The sequence below is a fragment of the Mirounga leonina genome, unplaced genomic scaffold (genome assembly GCF_011800145.1).
Source record: "Mirounga leonina isolate KUSES-001 unplaced genomic scaffold, KU_Mleo_1.0 Mir_101097, whole genome shotgun sequence".
Classification (NCBI taxonomy): Eukaryota; Metazoa; Chordata; class Mammalia; order Carnivora; family Phocidae; genus Mirounga; species Mirounga leonina.
This window is the reverse complement of record NW_023270062.1, coordinates 113,342-135,781: the sequence shown is the minus strand read 5'-3', so window position 1 is coordinate 135,781 and position 22,440 is coordinate 113,342. Positions and strand designations below refer to the sequence as shown.

At 38.5% G+C, this 22,440-nt stretch overlaps 1 protein-coding gene across 1 annotated transcript in view; it reads right to left on the bottom strand.

Moving 5' to 3' along the window:
- Positions 1-22,440, bottom strand: part of MTMR8 (myotubularin related protein 8) — a 228,838-nt gene that overhangs the window by 132,137 nt on the left and 74,261 nt on the right. The window contains 4 exon segments of the mRNA XM_035004437.1: positions 14,357-14,491; positions 15,884-16,012; positions 18,589-18,746; positions 20,985-21,147. Of these exon segments, the coding sequence (XP_034860328.1) occupies positions 14,357-14,491; positions 15,884-16,012; positions 18,589-18,746; positions 20,985-21,147 (585 nt within the window).

The window sequence follows — 22,440 nt, the reverse complement described above, 5'->3', positions numbered from 1 at the left end:
TGAAAAAGAAAAACAAAGCTGGGGGCATCACGTTGCCCAATTTTAAGCTACATTACAAACTGTGATCACCAAGACAGCATGGTACTGACACAAAAACAGACATACAGATCAGTGGAACAGAATAGAGAACCCAGATACGGACCCTCAACTCTATGGTCAAATAATCTTTGACAAAGCAGGAAAAAACCTGCAATGGAAAAAAGACAGTCTCTTCAATAAATGGTGCTGGGAAAATTAGACAGCCACATGCAGAAGAATGAAACTCATCTATTCTCTAACACCATACACAAAGATAGACTGCAAATGGAGGAAAGACCTCAATATGAGACAGGAATCTATCAAAAATCTAGAGGAGAACATAGGGAGTAACCTCTTTGACATCGCCCACAGCAACTTCTTTCAAGATACATCTCCAAAAGCTAGTGAAACAAAAGCAAAATGAACTTTTGGGACTTCATCAAGATAAAATGCTTCTGCAAAGCAAAGGAAACAGTCAACAAAACAGAGAAACAACCCACAGAATGGGAGAAAATATTTGCAAATGACACTACAGGTAAAGCGCTGGTATCCAAGATCTATAAAGAACTTCTCAAACTCAACACCCAAAAAACAAATAAGTCAAAAAGTGGACAGAAGATATGAAAAGACACTTCTGTTAAGAAGACATACAAATGGCTGACACATGAAAAAGTGCTCATCATCATTAGCCATCAGGGAAATTCAAATCAAATCCACACTGAGATACCACCTTACACCAGTTAGAATGGCAAAAATGGACAGGGAAAGAAACAGCAAATGTTGGAGAGGTTGTGGAGAATGGGGAACTGTCTTACACTGTTGTTAGGAATGCAAGTTGGGACAGCCACTTTGGAAAACAGTGTGGAAGTGCCTCAGAATATTAAAAATAGAGCTACCCTATGACCCACAATTGCACTCCTGTGTATTTACCCCAAAGACACAGATGTAGTGAAAAGAAGGGTCATATGCACCCCAATGTTCATAGCATCAATGTCTGCAGTAGACAAACTGTGGAAAGAGCCGAGATGCACTGCAACAGATGAATGGATAAAGAAGATGTGGTCCATATATACAGTGGAATATTACTCAGCCATCAGAAAAGATGAATACCCAACTTTTACATCAACATGGATGGGACTGGAGGAGATTATGCTAAGTGAAATAAGTGATGCAGAGAAAGTCAATTATCATATGGTTTCACTTATTTGTGGAACATATGGAATAGCATGGAGGACATTAGGGGAAGGAAGGAAAAAAGGAAGGGAGTGAAATCGGACAGAGACATGAACCATGAGAGACTATGGACTCTGCGAAAGAAACAGGGTTTTAGAGGGGAGGGGGGAAGGTGGATTGGTTAGCCTGGTGATGGGTATTAAGGAGGGCACGTACTGCATGGAACACTGGGTGTTATATGAAAACAATGGATCATGGATCACCACATCAAAAACTAATGATGTATGGTGACTAACATAACATAATTAAAATTTTTAAAAATTATAAAAAAGAATAGCAAACCTTGGAAAAGCAAAAATAAAGAATAAGAACTCATGCTATTTTAGGGGCGCCTGGGTGGCTCAGTCGTTAAGCGTCTGCCTTCCGCTCGGGTCATGATCCCGGGGTCCTGGGATCGAGCCCTCCATCAGGCTCCCTGCTCCACAGGAAGCCTGCTTCTCCCTCTCCCTCTGCCCCTTCTTGTGTTCTCTCTCTCGCTGTGTCTCTCTGTCAAATAAATAAATAAAATCTTAAAAAAAAAAAAAAAAGAACACATGGTATTTTGGACATGAAGGTAAATATGAAGTAATTGTGTATAAGAGAGGAAATCAGTTGGTTTGTCAAACAGGGAGAAACAGGAGGGCAGTATGAAATTGCTATTTTTCCTAACATTGTTGAAAATATTTGATTGTTATGTGCATATGTAACTATGAATTAAAAATATATATTACTATTTTTACCATGAAATAAAAAGAAAAGAAAATAGGCTGAAAGAGGTGAACCACTTTAAACCAGGATCATATAAATAAGGGCTGAAAACAAGATTTGATCACAGGTTTGTCTGACTCCTAAAAATGTAACTTTGTCATTATAACACAGTTTCTATTAAAGTATAGATCTAGTTGGGTTGCTAGATATTTCTAAACCTTCTGAGAGAGGGAAAAAAGGACCTGCAGATAAAGGGCTTTTTGGTCTTGGGTTTGGACAAAAGGCACCAATCTTTTAGTTTCTTAAAAGCTTGGTAATGTTTCTTTTTACTACATTAAGATTATTTAATCTTGATGAAAGATACAGATTTGGTTAACCTTTTCCTAATCCCAGAATGTCAGATATTTATGGTTGAAGCAAGGCAGCAAATGCCTGAGAAAATGAAGGATGGTGCCTGAGCAGAAAGGAAACTAATTTTCTCCCCTGAGCCTGGTCAATCCTAGGTAGCTCTATAGAATGGTTAGTGTAAGATCCATAAAATGAGGCAGACAACTGTCTAACACTATGTGGTTTCATTTGCATCCAACTGATAAACTCTGAAGCCACAGTACCTGTCTTACACTGAGATCTAAATCAACTTAGCAATTACTAATTAACAATGAAACCTCTGAGGTAGCAGATGAGATGGCAGAGGAGGAGGAGGACCCTAGGCTCATCTCATCCCATGAACAGAACAGGAACTATAAAATCATCCTAAACACCACAGAAATCAACCTAAATACTGACAGAACAAACACTACAACTAAAGGGAGAGATGAGTCCACAGTGAAGAAGGTAGGAAGTGCAGAGACATGGTTTAGGGGAGAATGGATCACAGGTGCTGAAGAGGGTAGGGAGCCATGGTCACATAAAGCAGGGGGAGGGAGAGAGAGAGAGGAACACATAGAGGAATGCAAGAGGAGATTCCTTATCCAAAGTTATTGGCTAGACAAACAAGAGGGTCTAATTTTCATGAGTCTGTGCAACAAGCAGAGATTAAAGACTAGAGTTTTAAAGGTGAGCAAGCTTAGCTGGGATAGAACACAGATGGCATTGTCCCAAGCAGGTGAGGTGGAAACACCAATCTGAAGAATGTCTGGGGCAACAGGAGGAAATTAGTCATTCATCTTGAAATGTGTCCCTATGAGGCAGCATTCAGAGACGCATATCCTGGGACAAAGTAGCTGGCGGCACCATTTCCTTCCCAGCCCCTCAGCATAAACACAGAGCCACCTGCAGGAGGAGGCACAGCCCCAACAATTGGCTGCCTAACTTGCTTACACGGAGTCCCACACCACTGTGCTCTGGAGTGACTGCCCTTCTGTGTCAAACTTGCCTCAGTCCCAGCATGGCAGGCCCCTCCCCCATAAAACAAGCAGAAAACCCTGCCCATACCACCTCTCCAAACCACAGAGTTCTACAGGGCTTCAGTTCCAGTGTAAGTAGTGTCAGGTCTAATTTAACAAGCACACATTCTGGCCAAAGATCAAACACTGCCCATTGCAGGCAAGAAGAGCCTTAACAGATGACAGGTCTGAAGAACAGACCAACCAAAACACAACAGAAGAGCACATGTAACACACAACAGAGACACTTGCTGATCTGCCAGGCCCTGTAAACTATATGACATCTTCTTCATAAAGCCATTACTCTCAGAAGCAAGAAACATAAGAGGCTCTTCTAGCATAGACAAGAAGGCAGAGATGTAGATAAAATGCCAAGACAGAGGAATTCATCCCAAATGAAAGAACAAGATAAGGTCAAGGCCAGAGATCTAAGCAAAAGAGATAGAAGTAACATGCCTGATGGAGAGATAAAAGCAACAATCCTAAGGATACACAACGGGCTTGAAAAAACAATGGAAGACTTCAGTGAGACCCTTACTACGGAGATAAAAGAGTTAAAAAACAATCATTCAGAAATGAAAAATCCAGGGAGAATGGGTTAAGATGGCAAGGTAGTAGGGGGACCCTGAACTTGCCTCGTCCTTCAAACATGGCTAGATCAACATCCAAGTATTTTAAACAACTAGGAATATGATCTGAGGACTAAGAAAATAATCTGCACAGTTGGAGGGAGAGAACTTGGCAGATGTGAGTTTCAGAGCCATGAACTGGGGGAGACGAAAGCTGTGCAGCCACAAGAGGGAAGGAACCCTTTTTGCGGAGCAAAATAAGGGAGAAGGAACAAGTGGTCAAGAGTGCAGTGGGTAGGGATTGAACAATAAGCCACAGTGGGGAGATCCCCTGGCTCGCACAGGGAGAGATGGCACCCCTTCCCAGAGTACATTTGGAAGAGCATATTTTGCCTCTCCAAGGACAAAAGGCCAGCCAGAAGCCATTGAGTGGCACTCAACAGCAGGGTCAGAGGTGTGCATAGAGGGCAGAAAACCTCTTAAAAATTTTTATCTGTGGGCCACAATAGACTTAAGCCTTTGTGTGCATGCAGAGCAGCTGCTTTTCTGTGACATAAATGAACAGAGAGCAGAGACCTGCAGACTGCAGATAACCTGGACGCTGCTTTTCTGCTGTCTGCCACAGTAGATTCAAGCCTCTGTACGACTGTGTTTCTCAGAATGCTATAGGGGTCTAAGTCACATGCAGATGGCTGATAACCTGGTTCCAGCTTTTCACTGAGCCTTACTATAAACTCTAGCCTCTGTGCATGCACTGTGCGACTGCTTCTCAGGAAACAGACAGTGCTGGGTATGCCGTGAGGTTCTCCTCCAGGTGAGGTGAGTGGCCCTGTACCTTGCCAGCCCTTTAAAAATTTCTGAATCCCAGTGACTGGCCAGAGACAAAATACAGGAGATCTTTGGCTCTGGGCATGCTTATGGCTGGGGCACAGATCAGCTATGGGCAGGGAACTGATGAAAACCCGGGACATAGGAGATTGTTCACTTTTCTGAGAGGGCCTCCTGAACAGCAGTGACCAAGAGTTCTCCTCCCCAGGGACGAGTGGGTGGGGTGACACCATACTCTTCCTCCTCCACCAACCTTCCCTCCCTACCACCCAGCAGCACAGCTGGATTTAACAGAGAAATTCAGTGCCTCCAGTGGAGGCTGGAGTCCCCTACACTGAACCCAGCCCCCCTGCACATGGCAGGGGCATCATTACAAGGGCAAGTCAGCTTGTGAACCAGTCCAGCAGGCCTCTCCTTCAGAAGACCCACCACAGGCCCCCACATGTACCAAGTCTACTGATTAAAGAGTGCTCCAAAACATTAGCTTCTGGTAGAAATAGGACCAGGCTTGCTTTTTTTTCTCTTATTTTTTTTAATTTTTTATTTTTCTATTTCATATATTTTTTTTATTTTTTATGTTTTATTTTATATATTTTTTTATTTTTTTCACTATCTTTTTTCTTGGTATCAGGTTTATAATTTTTTGTTCATTTGTTCATTTACTTGTTTCTCTCTCTTATTTTTCAGATCAGGCTTATAGTTTTCTGTTTGTCTCTTTGTTTGCATTTTTGATCCTTTACCTTTTCTCTTGTCTTGGATCAGGCTTTTTTTTTTCCTCTTGTCTTTTCTGTTTTCTTTTACAGGCTTATCTTGACAAACAAAACGAAGAAAAGCTAGTTACTCCCCACCACAAGAAGGAGGAACTCTGTAGAGAATGGACCAGTGGAAAAGAGCAGCCAAAATGCAACAGCACAATGTACACAGCATTCACCAGGATACATGCTGAAGTTTTGTTGTTGTTGTTGTCATTGTTTTTCTTTTTTCTTCTTCCTTTCTTTTCTGGACAAAATGATAAGACAGAGAAATTCACCCCAAAAGATGAAGAGGAGGTAGTACTCACTGCCAGGGGTTCAATCAAAATGGATATAAGTAAGATGTCTGAACTAGAATTTAAAACAGCAATTATAAAGATACTAGCTGGGCTTGAAAAAAGCATAGAAGACACTAGAGAAGCCCTCACTGTACAAATAAAAGAATTAAATCTAGTGAGGTTGAAATTAAAAATGTGATAACTGAGATGCAGCCCAAGTGGAGGCCATAAAAAAGAGGATGAACGAAACAGAAGAAAGAATCAGTAATATAGAAGATAAAAATGATGCAAAATAAGGAAGTTGAAAAGAAGAAAGAAAACTTATTAGATCAAGAAGGGAGACTTAGAGAACTCAGTGATTTCATAAAGTGAAATATCATCCAGATAATATGGGTCGCAGAAGATGAGGAATGGGAGAAAGGGGCAGAAGGTTTATTTGAACAAATTACAGCTGAGAACTTCCCTAATCCAGGGAGGGAAACAGGCATTCAAGTCCAGGAGGCACAGAGAAACACCCTCAAAATCAACAAAAATAGGTCAACTTCAACATATTATAGAGAAGCTTGCAAATTTCAAAGATAAAGAGAAAATACTAAAAGAAGCTGAGGACAAGAGGTCCTTAACCTAAAAGGGAAGACACATAAAGCTGGCAGCAGAACTGTCCACAGAGATCTGGCAGGCCAGAATGGATTGGCATGATTTACTCAGTGTGCTAAATGGGAAAAATACACAGCCAAGAATACTTTACCCAGCAAGGATGTCATTCAGAAGAGAAAAAGAAATAAACAGTTTTCAGGACAAACAAAAACAAAAGGAATTTGGGAACACTAAAAAAGCTCTGCAGGAAATATTAAAGGGGATCCTCTGAACGAAGGCAGAGGCCAAAAGTAACAAAGACCACAAAGGAAGAAAAACAATCTACAGGAACAGTGAACTCAAATTCATATTTTTCAATAATTACTCTGACTCTAAAGGGACTAAATACTCCAATCGAAAGTCATAAGGTATCAAAATGGATTAAAAAGAAAACAACACCCATGGATATGATGCTTATAAGAGACTTATTTTAGACCCAAAGACACCTCCAGATTGAAAGTAAGGGGGATGGAGAAACATTTATCATGCCAATGGACATCAAAAGAAAGCTGGAGTAGACATCCATATATCAGACAAACTAGATTTTAAACCAAAAACTATAATAAGAGATGAAGAAGGACACTATTATCATAATAAAAGTGTCTATCCAACAAGAAGATCTAACAATTGTAAATATTTATGCCCCTAACTTGGGCGCTCCCAAATATATAAACCAATTTACAATGATGTTAAAAAAACTCATTGATAATAATACAATAATAGTAGAGAACATTAACACCACATTCATGGGAAAGGACAGATCATCTAAGCAGAAGATGAACAAGGAAACAAGCATTCTGAATGACACACTGGACCTGATGGACTTAACAGTATATTCAGAGCATTTCTAAAGCAGCAAAATACACATTCTTCTCAAATGTACATGGAACATTCCCCAGAATAGATCACACACTGTGTCACAAATCAAGTCACAACCAGTACAAAAAGACTGAGATTATACCATGCATATTTTCAGAGAACAATGCTATAAAACTTGAAGTCAACCACAAGAAAAAATTTGGAAGGACCACATCACATGGATAATAAAGAGCATACTACTAAAGAATGAATTATTCAAACACAAAATTAAAGAATTTAAAAAATACATGGAATCAAATGAAAATGAAAACATGATAGTTGAAAACCTTTGGGATGCAGCAAAGGTGGTCCTAAGATGGAAATATATAGCAATACAGGCCTTTCTAAAGAAACAAGAAAAGTCTCACATACAGAACCTAACCTTACACTTAAGGGAGCTGGAAAAAGAACAGCAAATAAAGCATAAATCCAGCAGGAGAAGGGAAATAATAAAGATTAGAGCAAAAATCAATGATATAGAAATAAAAAAAAAAACAGTAGATCAATGAACTAGGAAGTAGTTCTTTGAAAGAATTAGTAAGATTAATAAACCCCAATCCAGACATATCAAAAACAAAAGAGAAAGGACGCAAATAAATAAAATCTTGAATGAAAAAGGAGAGATCCCAAACAACACCAAAGGGGAAAAAAAAAAAAAAACTATCAGAGAATGTTATGAGCAAATATATGCCAAAAAATTGGGCAATCTGAAAGAAGTAGACACATTCTTAGAAACATAAACTACCAGGCGCCTGGGTGGCTCAGTTGGTTAAGAGAGTGCCTTCGGCTCAGGTCATGATCCTGGAGTCCCGGGATTGAGTCCCGCATCAGGCTCCCTGCTCAGCAGGGAGTCTGCTTCTCCCTCTCCCACTCCCCGTTCGTGTTCCCTCTCTCGCTGTGTCTTTCTCTGTCAAATAAATAAAATCTTTAAAAAAAAAAAAAAAAAGAAACATGAACTACCAAAACAGAAAGAGTAAGAAATAGAAAACCTGAACAGGCCTATAACCAGCAAAGAAATTGAATCAGTAATCAAAAATTTCCCAACAAACTAGACTCCAGGGTCAGATGGCTTCCCAGAGGAATTCTACCAAACATTTAAAGAATTAATATCTATTCTTCTCAAACTATTTCAAAAAATAGAAATGGAAGGAAAACTTTCAAACTCATTCTATGACACCAGCATTGCCTTGACCCCAAAACCAAACAAAGACCCCACCAAAAAGGAGAATTACAAACCAATATCCCTGATGAACATGAACGCAAAAATTCTCACCAAGTAACTAGCTAATAGGATCCAACAATACATCAAAAGGATTATTTACCATGACCAAGTGGGATTTATTCTTGGGCTGCAGGGGTGGTTCAACATTAGCAAATCAATCCATCTGACACACCACATTAATAAAGAAATGATAAGAACCATATAATCCTCTCAATAGAAGCAGAAAAAGCATCTGACAAAATACAGCATCCTTTCTTGACAAAAACTATCTGCCAAGTACTGATAGAGGAAACATACCTCAAAATTATAAGAGGGCGCCTGGGTGGCTCAGGTGGTTAAGCGACTGCCTTCAGCTCAGGTCATGATCCTGGAGTCCCGGGATCGAGTCCCGCATCAGGCTCCCTGCTCGGCAGGGAGTCTGCTTCTCCCTCTGACCCAAACCCCTCTCATGTGCTCTCTCTCATTCTCTCTCTCTCAAATAAATAAATTAAATCTTTAAAAAAAAATCATAAGAGCCCATATACAAAAGACCCACAGCAAATATCATCATCAATGGAGAAAAACTAAGAACTTTTCCCCTAAGGTCAGGAATATGACAAGGATGTCTACTCTCACCACTGTTTTTCTACATAGTACTGGATATCCTAGCTGCCGCAATCAGAAAACAAAAACAAATAAAAGGCATCAAAACCAGCAAAAAAAAAAAGGTCAGACTTTCACTCCTCACAGTCAACATGGTACTCTATGTAGTAAACACAAAAGACTCCACCCAAAAATTGCTAGAACTGATACAGGAATTCAGCAAAGTGGTAGGATATAAAATCAATGCACAGAAGTCAGTTGCATTTTTGTACACTAACAATGAAGCAGAAGAATGAGAAATCAAGGAAACGATCCCATTAACAATTGCACCAAAATCCATAAAATACCTAGAAATAAAAGAATTGAAAGAGGCAAAAGATCCTTAGTCTGAAAACTACATATCAATTATGAAAGAAATTGAGGAAGACACAAAGAAATGGAAAAACATTCCATGCTCATGGATTGGAAGGACAAATAATGTGAAAATGTCTATGCTACCAAAAGCAATCTACACATTCAATGCAATCCCTATCAAATACCATCAGCATTTTTCACAGACCTGGAACAAAAAATCCTAAATTGTATGGAACTATAAAAGACCAAGTAATGTTAATAAAGAAAACCAAAGCTGGAGGCATCACAACTATAGATATCAAGCTGTATTACAAAGCTGTCAGCATCAAGACAGTATGATACTGGCACAAAAACAGACACATAGACCAATGGAATTGAATAGAGAACCCAGAAATGGGCCTTCAAATCTATGGTAAACTAATCTTTGACAAAGCAGCAAAGAATATTCAATGGGAAAAAGACAGTCTTTTCAAAAAGTGGTGTTGGGAAAACTGGACAGCCACATGCAGAAACCAGACTATTTTCTTCTATCATACACAAAAATAAACTCAAAATGGATGAGAGACCTCAATGTGAGACAGGAATCCATCAAAATCCTAGAGAACACAGGCAGTAACCCCTTTGACCTAGGCTACAACAACTTCTTGCTAGACATGTCTCCAAAGACAAGGGAAACAAATTCAAAAATGAACTACTGGAACTTCATCAAGATAAAAAGCTTTTGCACGGCAAGGGAAACAGGCTACAAAACTAAAAGGCAAGCTACAAATGGGAGAAGATATTTGCAAATGTCTTATCAGATAAAAGGCTAGTATCCAAAATCTATAAAGAACCAAACTCAATACCCAAAACAAACAAACAAAAAAATCCAGTCAAGAAATGGGCAGAAGACATGAACAGATATTTCTCCAAAGAAGACATACAAATGGCCAACAGACACATGAAAAAATGCTCAACATCACTCATCAGGGAAATACAAATCAAAACCACAATGAGATATCACATCACACCAGTCAGAATGGCTAAAATTAACAAGTCAGGAAAACAGATGTGAGTGAAGATGTGGAGAAAGGGGAACCCTCTTAAACTGTTGGTGGGAATGCAAACAGGTGCAGCCAATCTGGAAAACAGTATGAATGTTCCTCAAAAAGTTAAAAATAGAGCTACCCTATGATCCAGCAATTACACTTCCTAGGTATTTATCCAAAGGATACAAACACAGTGATTTCAAGGGGCACTGTGTTTATAGCAGCAATGTCCACAATAGCCAAAACATGGAAAGAACTGAGATGTCCATCAACAGATGAATGGATAAAGAAGATGTGATATATATTTACAATGAAATATTACTCAGCCATAAAAAGAATGAAATCTTGCCATTTGCAATGACGTGGATGGAGCTAGAAGGTATTATGCTAAGCGAAATAAGCCAGTCAAAGAAAGACAAATACCATATGATTTCACTCAGATGTGGAATTTAAGAAACAAAACAGATGAACACAGGAGAAGGGAAGGAAAAATAAAATGAGATGAAAACAGAGAGAGAGTCAAATCATAAGAGACTCTTAACTCTATGAAACAAACAAGAGTTGTTGGTTGGGAAGTGGGTGGGGGAATGGTGTAACTGGGTGATGGGCATTAAGGAGGGCACTTGAAGCAATGAGCAGTGGATTGTATGCAACTGAGGAATGACTACATTCTACCTCTGAAACTAATAATACAGTATACGTTAATTAAACTGAATGTAAAGAAAAAAAAATTAAAAAGAAAAAAATGAAATGAAAAATCCAATAACTGAGATTCAAACAGGCTTCATTCAATGAACACAAGCCTGGAAGAAGAGGAATGAAGAAATGATATAAGGACAAAATAATGGAAAATAATGAAGCTGCACAAAAGAGAAAGCAGAACTATGCAGTATGAAAACAGACTTTGAGAATGCAGAGCCTCCCATGAAATGTAATAACATTCATATTATAGGAATCCCAGAAGAAGAGAGAGAAAATGGGGCAGAAAATTTAAGTAAACAGTATCTGAAAACTTCCCTAACATGGGGAAAGAAACAGACATCCATATCCAGTAGGCACAGAGAACTACCATCAAAATGATCAAAAGCAGGCCAACACCAAGACATACAGTAATTAATTTTGCAAAATTAATGCTATTGAAATAATTCCTAAAACCAGCAGGCTAAGAAGACCCTAACTTAGAAGACCCATAAGGCTAGCTACAGATTTCTAAGCAGAAACTTGGCAAGCTAGAGGAAAATGGTATGATTTATTCAACAAGCTGAATGGGAAAATATGCAGCCAAGAAAACTCTATCCAGCAAGGCTATCATTCAGAAGAGAAGGAGAGATCAAGAGTTTCCCAGAGAGTCAATCAATCGATCAATCAATAAAGGAGTTCATGACCACTAAACCACCCCTGCAAGAAATATTAAAGGGGATTCTTTTAGAGGGAAAGAAATCCAAAAGTGACAAAGACTACAATGGGACAGAGAAAATCCTCAGAAACAACAAAATAAGTAATTAAATGGCCCTAAATACATATCTATCAATAATTACTCTGAATGTAAATAGACTAAATGTTCTAATCAAAAGACATAGTGTGTCAGAATGGATTAAAAAACAAGACCCATCTATATGCTGGCTCCAAGAGACTCATTTTTGACATAAAGACACCTGCAGATTTAAAGTGAGGGCATAGAGAAATATTTACCATGCAAATGGAAGTCAAAAGAAAGCCAGAGTAGCAATACTTATATCAGACATGCTAGAGTTTAAACCAAAGACTATACCAAGAGATGAGGAAGGGCACTATATCATAATAAAGGGGACTCTCCAACAAGAAGATCTAACAATTGTCAATATTGTCAAGCCCTCAACATGGGAGCACCCAAATATATAAAACAACCAATAACAAACATAAGGAACCCATTGATAATAATGCAATAATAATAGGGTACTTTAACACATGCCACTTACAGCAATGGAAAGATCATCTAAGCAGAAAATCAACAAGGAAACAATGGCTTTGAATGACACACTGGACCAGATGGACTTAACAGATAAATTCAGAACATTCTATCCTAAAGCAGCAAAATACACATTATTTTCAAGTACACATGGGACATTCTCCAGAATAGATCACATGCTAGGTCAAAAATCCGGCTTCAACAAGTACAAAAAAGAATGAGATCATGCCATGCATATTTCTTGACCACAAAGCTATGAAACTAGAAGTCAACCAGAAGAAATTTGGAAATACCACAAATACATAGAGGTTAAAGAACATGTTACTAAACAATGAATGGGTCAATCAGAAAATTAAAGAAAAAATTTAAAAACACATGGATCCAAATGAAAATGAAAACATGATGTTCTAAAACCTTTGGGATGCAGCAAAAGCAGTCATAAGAGTGAAGTACATAGTAATACAGGCCTACCTCAAGATAAAAAGCTTTTGCACAGTGAAGGCAACAATCAACAAAACTAAAAGGCAGCCTATGGAATGGGCAAATGACATATCTGATAAAACGTTAGCATCCAATATTTATAAAGAACTTACCAACTCAACACCCAAGAAACAAATAATTCAGTTAAAAAATGAGCAGAAGACATGAATAGAAATTTTTCCAAAGAAGACATCAAGATGGCTAACAGACACATGAAAAGACAGTCAACATCTCTCATCATCAGGGAAATACAAATCAAAAGCACAATGAGATACCACCTCACACCTGTCAGAACGGCTAAAATTAACAACATAAGAAACAATAGATATTGGCTAGGATGTGGAGAAAGGGGAACCCTCTTGCACTCTTGGTGGGAATGCAAACTGGTGCAGCCACTCTGGAGAATAGTTTGGAGGTTCCTCAAAATGTTAAAAATAGAGCTACCCTATAATCCAGCAAATGCACTACTAGCTATTCATCCATAGGATACAAAAATACAGATGTGAAAGGATACATGCACCCTGATGTTTATAGCAGCAATGTCCACAACAGCCAAACTGGAGAGAGCCCAAATGTCCATCGACTGACTGATCAATGGATAAAGAAGATGAGTTATATACATACAATGGAATATTACTCAACCATAAAAGAGAATGAAATCTTGCCATTTGCAAAAATGTGGATGGAGCTACAGTGTACTATGCTAGGTGAAATCAGTCAAAGACAAATACCATATGATCTCACATATGTGGAATTTAAGAAACAAAACAGATGAACATATGGGAGGGGGAAAATGAGAGAAGGAAACAAACTATAAGAGACTCTTTATGATACAGAACAAACTGAGGGGTGATGGAGGGAGGTGGGTGGGGAATGGGCTAGATGGGGGATGGATGTTAAGGACAGCACTTGTTATGATGAGCACTGGGTGTTATATGTAAGTGTTGAACCACTGAATTCTCTTCCTGAAACCAATATTGCAGTGTATGTTAACTAACTACAATTTAAACAAAATCTGAAAAAAAAAAGATGAGGGTATGTCAAAGAACCTCCAGGTCATTCAACTCAGAAGTCACAAATTCTGGAGGTTGCAAATCTACATTTTTCAAAGTACTTTCTCAGTCTTGCTTGACAGTGAGAGTCCAAAATAAAAGGAGCTCAGAGGGGAGGGGGGTAGAGGGATGGGTTAGGCCAGTGATGGGTATTAAGGAGGGCATGTATTGCAAGGAGCACTGGGTGTTATACACAAACAATGACTCAGGGAATACTACATCGAAAACTAATGAAGTACTGTATGGTGACTAACATAACATAATAAAAAATAAAATAAGCTCATATGCTCAAAAAGTTTTGCTCAAATGATTTTACACAATGTCTGACACAATAACCCCATATATACAAAACTAACTTTCCCAATAATGCTGCAAAATTTGACATGTGAGTAGGAGAATTGCGAGATAAGGGAAGTAGAAATGTCAGAAAGATCATTGATAGATACCTTTGGCCTTGTGTCTACAACAAACATAAATTGGCTCCCTGGGTTTGTTTGGCTAATGGCCTTTAGCAAGAGTTCATCATCAACACAGCGAGTATATAATCCAGACAAAGTCTGGCTACAACAGCAAATGGCAGCCTGTAAGGAAAAAAAACACATGTCAGTTGTTTGATCCCATGCACAGGTGTTCAAAATCCTGCTTGATTTAAGCTTTGGTGAATAGAGGAAGAGGATGAGCCATCTGAGGAGAGTGAAGCAAAAACAGATGTAGCTCTGAAGCCCAAGCATGTCACTGACCTTGGGCTCAGCTTCCTGCTTCTCCTGGCCATGTGGGCTGTGTTACCATAAACTGCTATTCAGAATAGTCTGTTCTTCTAATGGCTAATATTCCCAATCAAGTCTTGGGAAATCCAGACTATCAGAAAATCACATCATGAGTGTTTCCTTAATAAAATTCTATTCTCAATATATATTAGGCTAGCATTTTTTTCTGGAACTGTCCTGCTTTTTACAGTCCCAGTAATATCACCCATAAGCCAGAGGCAGTGGCAACAGAATTCAAGATAAAACAAAGATCAAGACAATCTTAAGGGAACAAGGATCACTCATTTCCAGAGTTAATGAGAAATCAGTGGGCTGGTCTGTTTCAAGCCATTTCAATATTAAAAAAAAAAAAAAGAGGGGCACCTGGGTGGCTCAGTCGTTAAGCGTCTGCCTTCGGCTCAGGTCGTGGTCCCAGGGTCCTGGGATCGAGCCCCGCATCAGGCTCCCTGCTCTGCGGGAGGCCTGCTTCTCCCTCTCCCACTCCCCCTGCTTATGTTCCCTCTCTCGCTGTGTCTCTCTGTCAAATAAATCTTTAAAAAAAAAAAAAGAATCAATATAAAAACAACATAGCTATTTAGCAAGTATGTGTGGTAATAATTAGTTAATGGACTGCATTACACTTTAGTGTGTTTTTTTTTAGTAGCCTTCTTACTTTGATGGTTTGACACAAAGACACCCATTTGTATTACTATACTCTTTAGCACTTGAATAGTTGCCTATTTGAGAACTTGACCTTGTTTAACTCTAGACCTCAGAGTGACCACAAGAAGCAAGAACTATTATCCTTTCCTACAGAAGGGGACTCAGAGGAGTAAAGTGCTTGTTCTTACTAGCTTAAATTATATGAAAAGTAGTGAGAAACAATCAAGAACATCTGTGTTCTAGTAGGAGGCACAGTCCCAAAATATCCTATCATACAACTAGCTTCCTATCATTCAATAACTTCCCATCAAACTGGAGCCTGCAGAGAAGGAAAGAAACAAATAAACACACTAAATGCCACTTGCCATGTGCATAACACTAAAATTTATAAAGTACACATATATTTTCCCCTTATGTGACCCATTTAAAAATCTTCAGAAGTACTAAATTTCAGAGTAGTAACTTGCTTGAGGTCACACAGCTAGTAAGTGGCAGTGATGGGACTTAACCCCCAGTCTTCTAGAGCCAAGTTTAGTTTTCATGAGAGAAGTATGCTCAACTCACATTGTTCTCTTTGTAGAGGCAGGAGAGCACAGGTAAGCCTTCTTCACTTCTGAACTTTGAACTTCCAACCACTGTTCCCAGGGTAACAGATTTAGGAACCACTATTTCAGGAGGGTAGGTACTGCATACCTAAAAGAAAATAAATTTTTAAAAACTCATTTTCTTTTTTACATTTTGTACTTGCTAGCAACAGTTTGGAACAGCAATCATTCAAGCATTAGCTGTCTGGCATTTATCATCTAGAATCATCATTCCTCAGAAATAGGAACAAAAATATTCTTAGTATAAAGTTCTTCCAAGTATGCTATTATTTTCTAGAAAGGAAGGTTTTGAGACATATAAGAACAAAATTTACCTTTAGAATACCAAACATCATATGTAGAAATACACACACAACCCTACCTTGAAATTCCTACACTTGCCTATCAAACAATGTATATTGTAAACAAGTAAAATTTTAAAAATAGACTGAAAAAATAAATAAAAATAATAAAAATGGATAGATAGATTCAAATATAAGGCAGACAGGTGGAGAAGGAAGAAACATGATTTACTCTTTCTTAAAATGTATTCTGATTCCTAGTATGCTTGCCTTGAGGGTCTTTAAAATACTAGTCTGGGGGTGGAAGTGCTGACATTTTAGGTACACTTACTTTATAAAAAGAATGATATATTTTCTCAAACTTCTTAGCTTTTAGGAGTTGCCAAATTATCTTTCTAAAGAGACTGTGAAAAAATATTGTAACAGCACAGACCTGACATTGCCAAATTAATTCTAATCACCCCTCTAAGTAAAGGACACACTCAAACGTTTGACAATGGATCAAACAAATAAAAATATGAATAGGCAAAAAAATGTTCCAGGTGGATCAGATCAAGAATGCTCTATGTAACTCACTGAAGTCAATGTTCTTGGAATGCAGCACATTTGAAAGAGAAAAAGTTCTCTACCCATGCTCTTAGCTGGACTTAGACTTTCGAGAAGTGGGTCAAGCAAACAGAAATAAATGGAGCTTCCATTTCAACTCAGAAGGCGACATGTATTTAAGGTACCAACATAGATATTTCAGACCTCATTTGGGCAACTTAGACACATATTTGAACTGGAAAGAATTCACCTCATTTCTACTTATTCCTGTCAATTATGACTCTAACAAGCCACCTCACAGATGGCCCTGCTAAGTGACAGCTCATCAATCCTCATATCTAGTGGATATTCAAAACTGTGTTACTAGAAAGGCATTACAATTACTGTCTTTTTATAATAATAAAATGCTGGAAATAAAGATCCAACAATTCATAGAAACTACTTAAACACTTGTGCAGAAAAGTTATCATTAAAGGTCTGACTACTATCCTTCTAAAGGCCTGTTTGCAAGGATGGACCTTGGCTGGTGCCTGGGAACTTGGATTCTGGAAGTGTTCCCACCATTCCCTAACTGATAAGACTGACTCACTGTGCCTAAACTGTTTGTACAAATTATGTGTTTTATGCTATGCTGAGCACTTGCTTTCCTTCTGGGCATCTGGGACTTTGGTATACACTAGGCAGACAGTGCCTATTTGACCAGCCCCCAATATCCTGCGCACTAATTCTCCAATGAGCTTCCCTAGTAAATAACATTTTTCACATATTGTCACAGTTTGTTGCTAGAGAAATTAAGCATGTCTTATGTGATTACTGGGAGAGAATTCTGAAGCCCATGCCTGGTTTTCTCTGGACTTTGCGTGTTTTCCCTTTGATGAGTTTGTTTTCTATTCTTTTGCTATAATAAATCACAGCCACAAGCATGACGATATGTTGAGTCCAGTGAGTCCTAGTAAATCACTAAACCTGAGGGATGGTCTTGGGGAACCCCAACACATTCCCAGACCTCTATTTTGGCCCAGAGCTCGCTCTTGAGATCCAGACTCAAATACGTGGTATCTTTTAATCACCCTGAACTCAAATCTAAAACTGAAGACACCATGTGTCCCTCTTCTTAAGTTGTTTATCTTGGCTAACATATCCATTACCTTGGTCACCTAAACCAGAAACCTGGGATGCATCTGAGATGCAGGTTTCCTCCCTCTTTATCCCAGCCACATTAATCTGTCACCAGGTTCTTTCAATTTTACCACCTATCTCTTAAAACCATCTCCTCCTCTCCATCTATAGTTATTGCCTTAGTTCAGGTTCTCATCACTTCTCATATCATTCTCCTGCATTCTTAGCTCCAGCAAACCAATTCTCCACACCAATACCAAAGTTATCTTCCTAAAATACAAATACACTCACATTCTTTACTAGATTAAAATACTCTAGTGGCTCCTGTCTTCAGGATAATGTTCAGATTTGTTAATTTGGCCACGAAGCTCTTCATGATGTGGCTTCATTTCCTGACCTTCTTCCTTCTCTCCCTGTATAAATTAGGATAGATTTTTTTCTCCAGACTATTCCCCAAAGCATCAGGCTGTTTTTGGCTTCCTAGTCTGAATTCCATATCCTTCATCTATGCTCCCATAGCACCCTATGCTTTAGACTATGAGAACTCTGACTCAGTGTCTTAGGTGCAGTAGGTACTTAATAAATGTTTGTTGAATGGCTGAACGTTAAATAAAAAGAAGAGATTATGAGTGATTTTTCCTTTTCCAAAAGCTTGTTTGCTGATATTCTTCTGTCTTGATTAAATGGATCAAAAGGAAAACAACAATGACAAAATTACCTCATAGTTTCTGTTGGCATCTGTTATGGTCCAGTATCTGTTGGGTATTCCCATACGCCCAAAGTCTGATATTGGGTCAATCAATTTCCACCCATTTTCACTCATCTCTTTTGAGGATTTGGGATTATAAGAAAAAGCATAGAGATCTTCAAGAAATGCTGGAGGAGATAAGCATGAAAACAAAGTAATAATGAGTGAAACTTAAAGAACAACAAATAATGCCTTAAAAAAAAGGCTAGATTTCCTTCTCCTAAAGGGAATGTTTGTCCAAACAGCCCCAGAAAAGGACAATGAGTTGTATACAACACTGGTTTTATGTAAGGAATAAGAACTGGAATATTGCTTTAAAGTCTTCTTTTTAAAATGTTTTAATTTTTTTGTGATACGAATACAAAGTAGGAACATACTTTCTGGCTTCCTGTGAATTGCTGGATAATGGACTAAACCAAAACTTCAGGGTTCCACAGGGTGGGAAAGTGGTCCTTACCAAAAGTTTTTAACTGAGCTTCAGTCATCTAATTGCTATGTTGTTGTTGTTGTTGTTTTAACATGTTGCAAAGCAATAACAGCGTTCTTGTATTCCACTTGTCAGGTCAAATCCTGCTCTTGACTGATAAATGGCTATTTCTTCTCTTCTCTCTGTCAACCCCACTTCCTCTCTTCACAAGATGAAACATGCAATCAATAACGCATTTGTTATGTTAGTCACCATAAGTAGGGCACCTGGGTGGGCTCAGTTGGTTAAGCGACTGCCTTTGGCTCAGGTCATGATTCTGGAGTCCCGGGGTTGAGTCCCGCATCGGGCTCCCTGCTCAGCAGGGAGTCTGCTTCTCCCTCTGACCCTCCCCCCTCTCATGCTCTCTCTATCTCATTCTCTCTCTCAAATAAATAAATAAAATCTTTAAAAAAAATCACCATAAGTACATCATTAGTTTTTGATGACTAACGTAATAAAAATAAAGAAAGAAAGAAGAGTTAAAACCTAAATAAACAATAAATTTTGCTGGATTTGAAAAAAAAAGTAACGCATTTGACCAATTTATGTGGCAACAACTTTTCCAGAGATGGATAGATTCTGCCCATGTCTTATAAGGTATTGGGCTGGCTGACAGTTAAACTCTATCAACAAAATTCCAGCAAATTCTGGGGAAAGGGTGGAGGAAAATGGGAGGGAAAACACAAGAGCATGAAAATTCCACACATTAAAATCACAGGTGGCTGACTGGTTGGCCACCTAGATATGGGGCTGGAGGGTGAGACAGTGAGATTGGAGGAAAGAAGGATAACTTCATTATTAAGGACTCTGATAAACTGCCCTAGTCTTCTGATTGGAACTGAATGTAGGGGTAGGAGTAGTGGGACAAACATAAAGCTTATGAGACAAGAGGAAACAAATTTTTCTCCAAATCAGTCTTCCTGAACTGACGAATAATTCACAAGTTGACACTTAAAAGGAAGGAGGGAGAGAGAAGAAAATAACATCTATTAAATTTTGTACTATATACCAAGTACAGAGTAAAATGCACAAATGCATTTAAGCCTCAAAACAACCCCCATGGGGAACTTATACTATCACTACTTTTTCCAAAAGATTACATGTGTTGGGGCACCTGTGTGGCTCAGTCGGTTAAGCATCTGCCTTCAGCTCAGGTCATGATCCCAGGGTCCTGGGATAGAGCCCTGCATCAGGCTCCCTGCTCAGCGGGGAGCCTGCTTCTCCCTCTCCCTCTGCCTGCCACTCCCCCTGCTTGTGCAGGCATGTTCTCTCTCTATGTCAAATAAACAAATAAAATATTTAAAATATTATATGTGTTTTTTAAGTTTTCATTTTAATTCCAATTAGTTCCAGGTGTACAAAATAGTAATTCAACACTTCCATAAAATATCTGGTACTCATCATAAGTGTACTCCTTAATCTCCATCATCTGTTTAACCCATCTACCCATCCTCTCCCCTCTGGTAACCATCAGTTTGTTCTCTATAATTAAGAATCTGTTTCTTGATTTCTTTCTCTCTCTCTCTCTCAGTCTCTCTTTTATTTTTTTCCCTTTCCTTGTTTTGTTTCTTAAATTCCACATATGAGTGAAATCATGGTATTTGTCTTTCTATGACTGACTTATTTCACTAAGCGTCATACTCTCTAGGTCCATCCATGTTGTTGCAAATGGCAAGATCTCATTCTTTTTTATGATTGAATAATATTCCATTACTACTTTTAAAGATGAGGAAGCTGAGTTCAGAGCTTATACAACTTCCCCAAATACCACGAGGCTGGGAAGTAGCACAGCCCAGATACAAACTCTGTTCTGTTTAATTCCATAACCCATGATCTTTCTATTATGCCATTCTGGGGAAAAAGTTAAAATGGTTTAGACTAAAAATACTGTCATAACTACCTGGCTGAGAAAGCTTGAGCAGCAAATTATAAGCCTCATGGCACACAATGTCAGAGTTTAAAACAAAGTGGGCCACCTGGAAGTTCTTGCAGCGAAGGATCAGGGGACAGCCCAGGCTAGTGATGGGCAACTTCTCTACATTGGCAATGTGAAGCAGTGCAATCTACAAAACAGAAAAGAACCAAAATAAATTCACAGACATGCACTAGGTCTATGACTATCAGTGAACCTGACTTTCAGCAACAGTAACGCATACCCAGAGGTAGTCATTTCTACAGCCTACAACCATCCTTTGTAAGGCACAATGGGGTTTCTCACAAACAGAAGTACATAGTGGTAAATCAATAAGAATCAAATTGCAGTGTTATAAAACTTCTCTCTCCCTTGGGATATAAGGTTAATAGGTTTGTGGGGCAATTGACGTGAATTGGCTCAGAATAGATGTCTTCTCCATACAATGGTGAAGCTTACAATCATAGAATAATTGACACAGAGGAAAAGAGAACTTTCTTTCATTCTACCAAATCTAATTACAATGATTAATAATTGCTATTTTGCCTTATTGCTCACAAGGTAGTCCATGACCATTAGCTATTTAATCCCTGTAATAAACCCTTGAGGTATAATCACCCCATTTTGAGAATGAAGAAACCAGAGTTCTGAGAATGAATTCCTTATCAGAGGGCACACAGTCAAGAAGTGGCACAAATAGAATTTAAATCATGGCAGTCCAACTCCACGTCCAGGATTACTTCTCTAGAAATTCTAAAAAGTCTAGTGCTGGAGTTAGGTGTAATTCTAATACTAGGAGGAACATTTCTCTTCCAAATTTTAGACTCTAGTAACAGGAAAACAAAGAATGAAGTGGGCAAAAAATTTTCCTAAGTAATTTAGTAAATGAGTAGAGAATATAAGACTAAGAACTAAACGAACTATAGTTCTTTTTTCAGTTCATAAGCACTGTACCATAGTTAATAAAGTTTCCCATGGGAATACAGGTTAAAGAATCTGATTTTTTAAAAATGGAAGATTGACTAATTTTTCAGTCTAATCACTCCTCACCATGCTGATGCCAGTAGAAAAGAAATAAATGCATGTAAAGGGAAATGGTAAAAGAAACTGTACCTAAATAATATAATTTTTTCTTTATACATTCCAAAAGCCATGGAATAATGGTTTTATGATTTAGTCTTTGATATTCTTCCTGTATCTTTGATGTTTCCTGCAACTAGAGCCTAGATGTACTCTTTCCATTCTCCTGACTCCCTATCCTATGCATAGAATGGCCTTCTGATCATCATTGCCTTTTCTTTTCCTCCACCCCACACACTCCATGCCCCAGCCCCAATTTATTTGAAAAAGACATCTCTTACAGGAAATCTTTCAATCATATGCACCATCTAAGAAAGGGACAGGTGTGGGGACCATTCATATATCCCTGACAGAGATTTTCCAT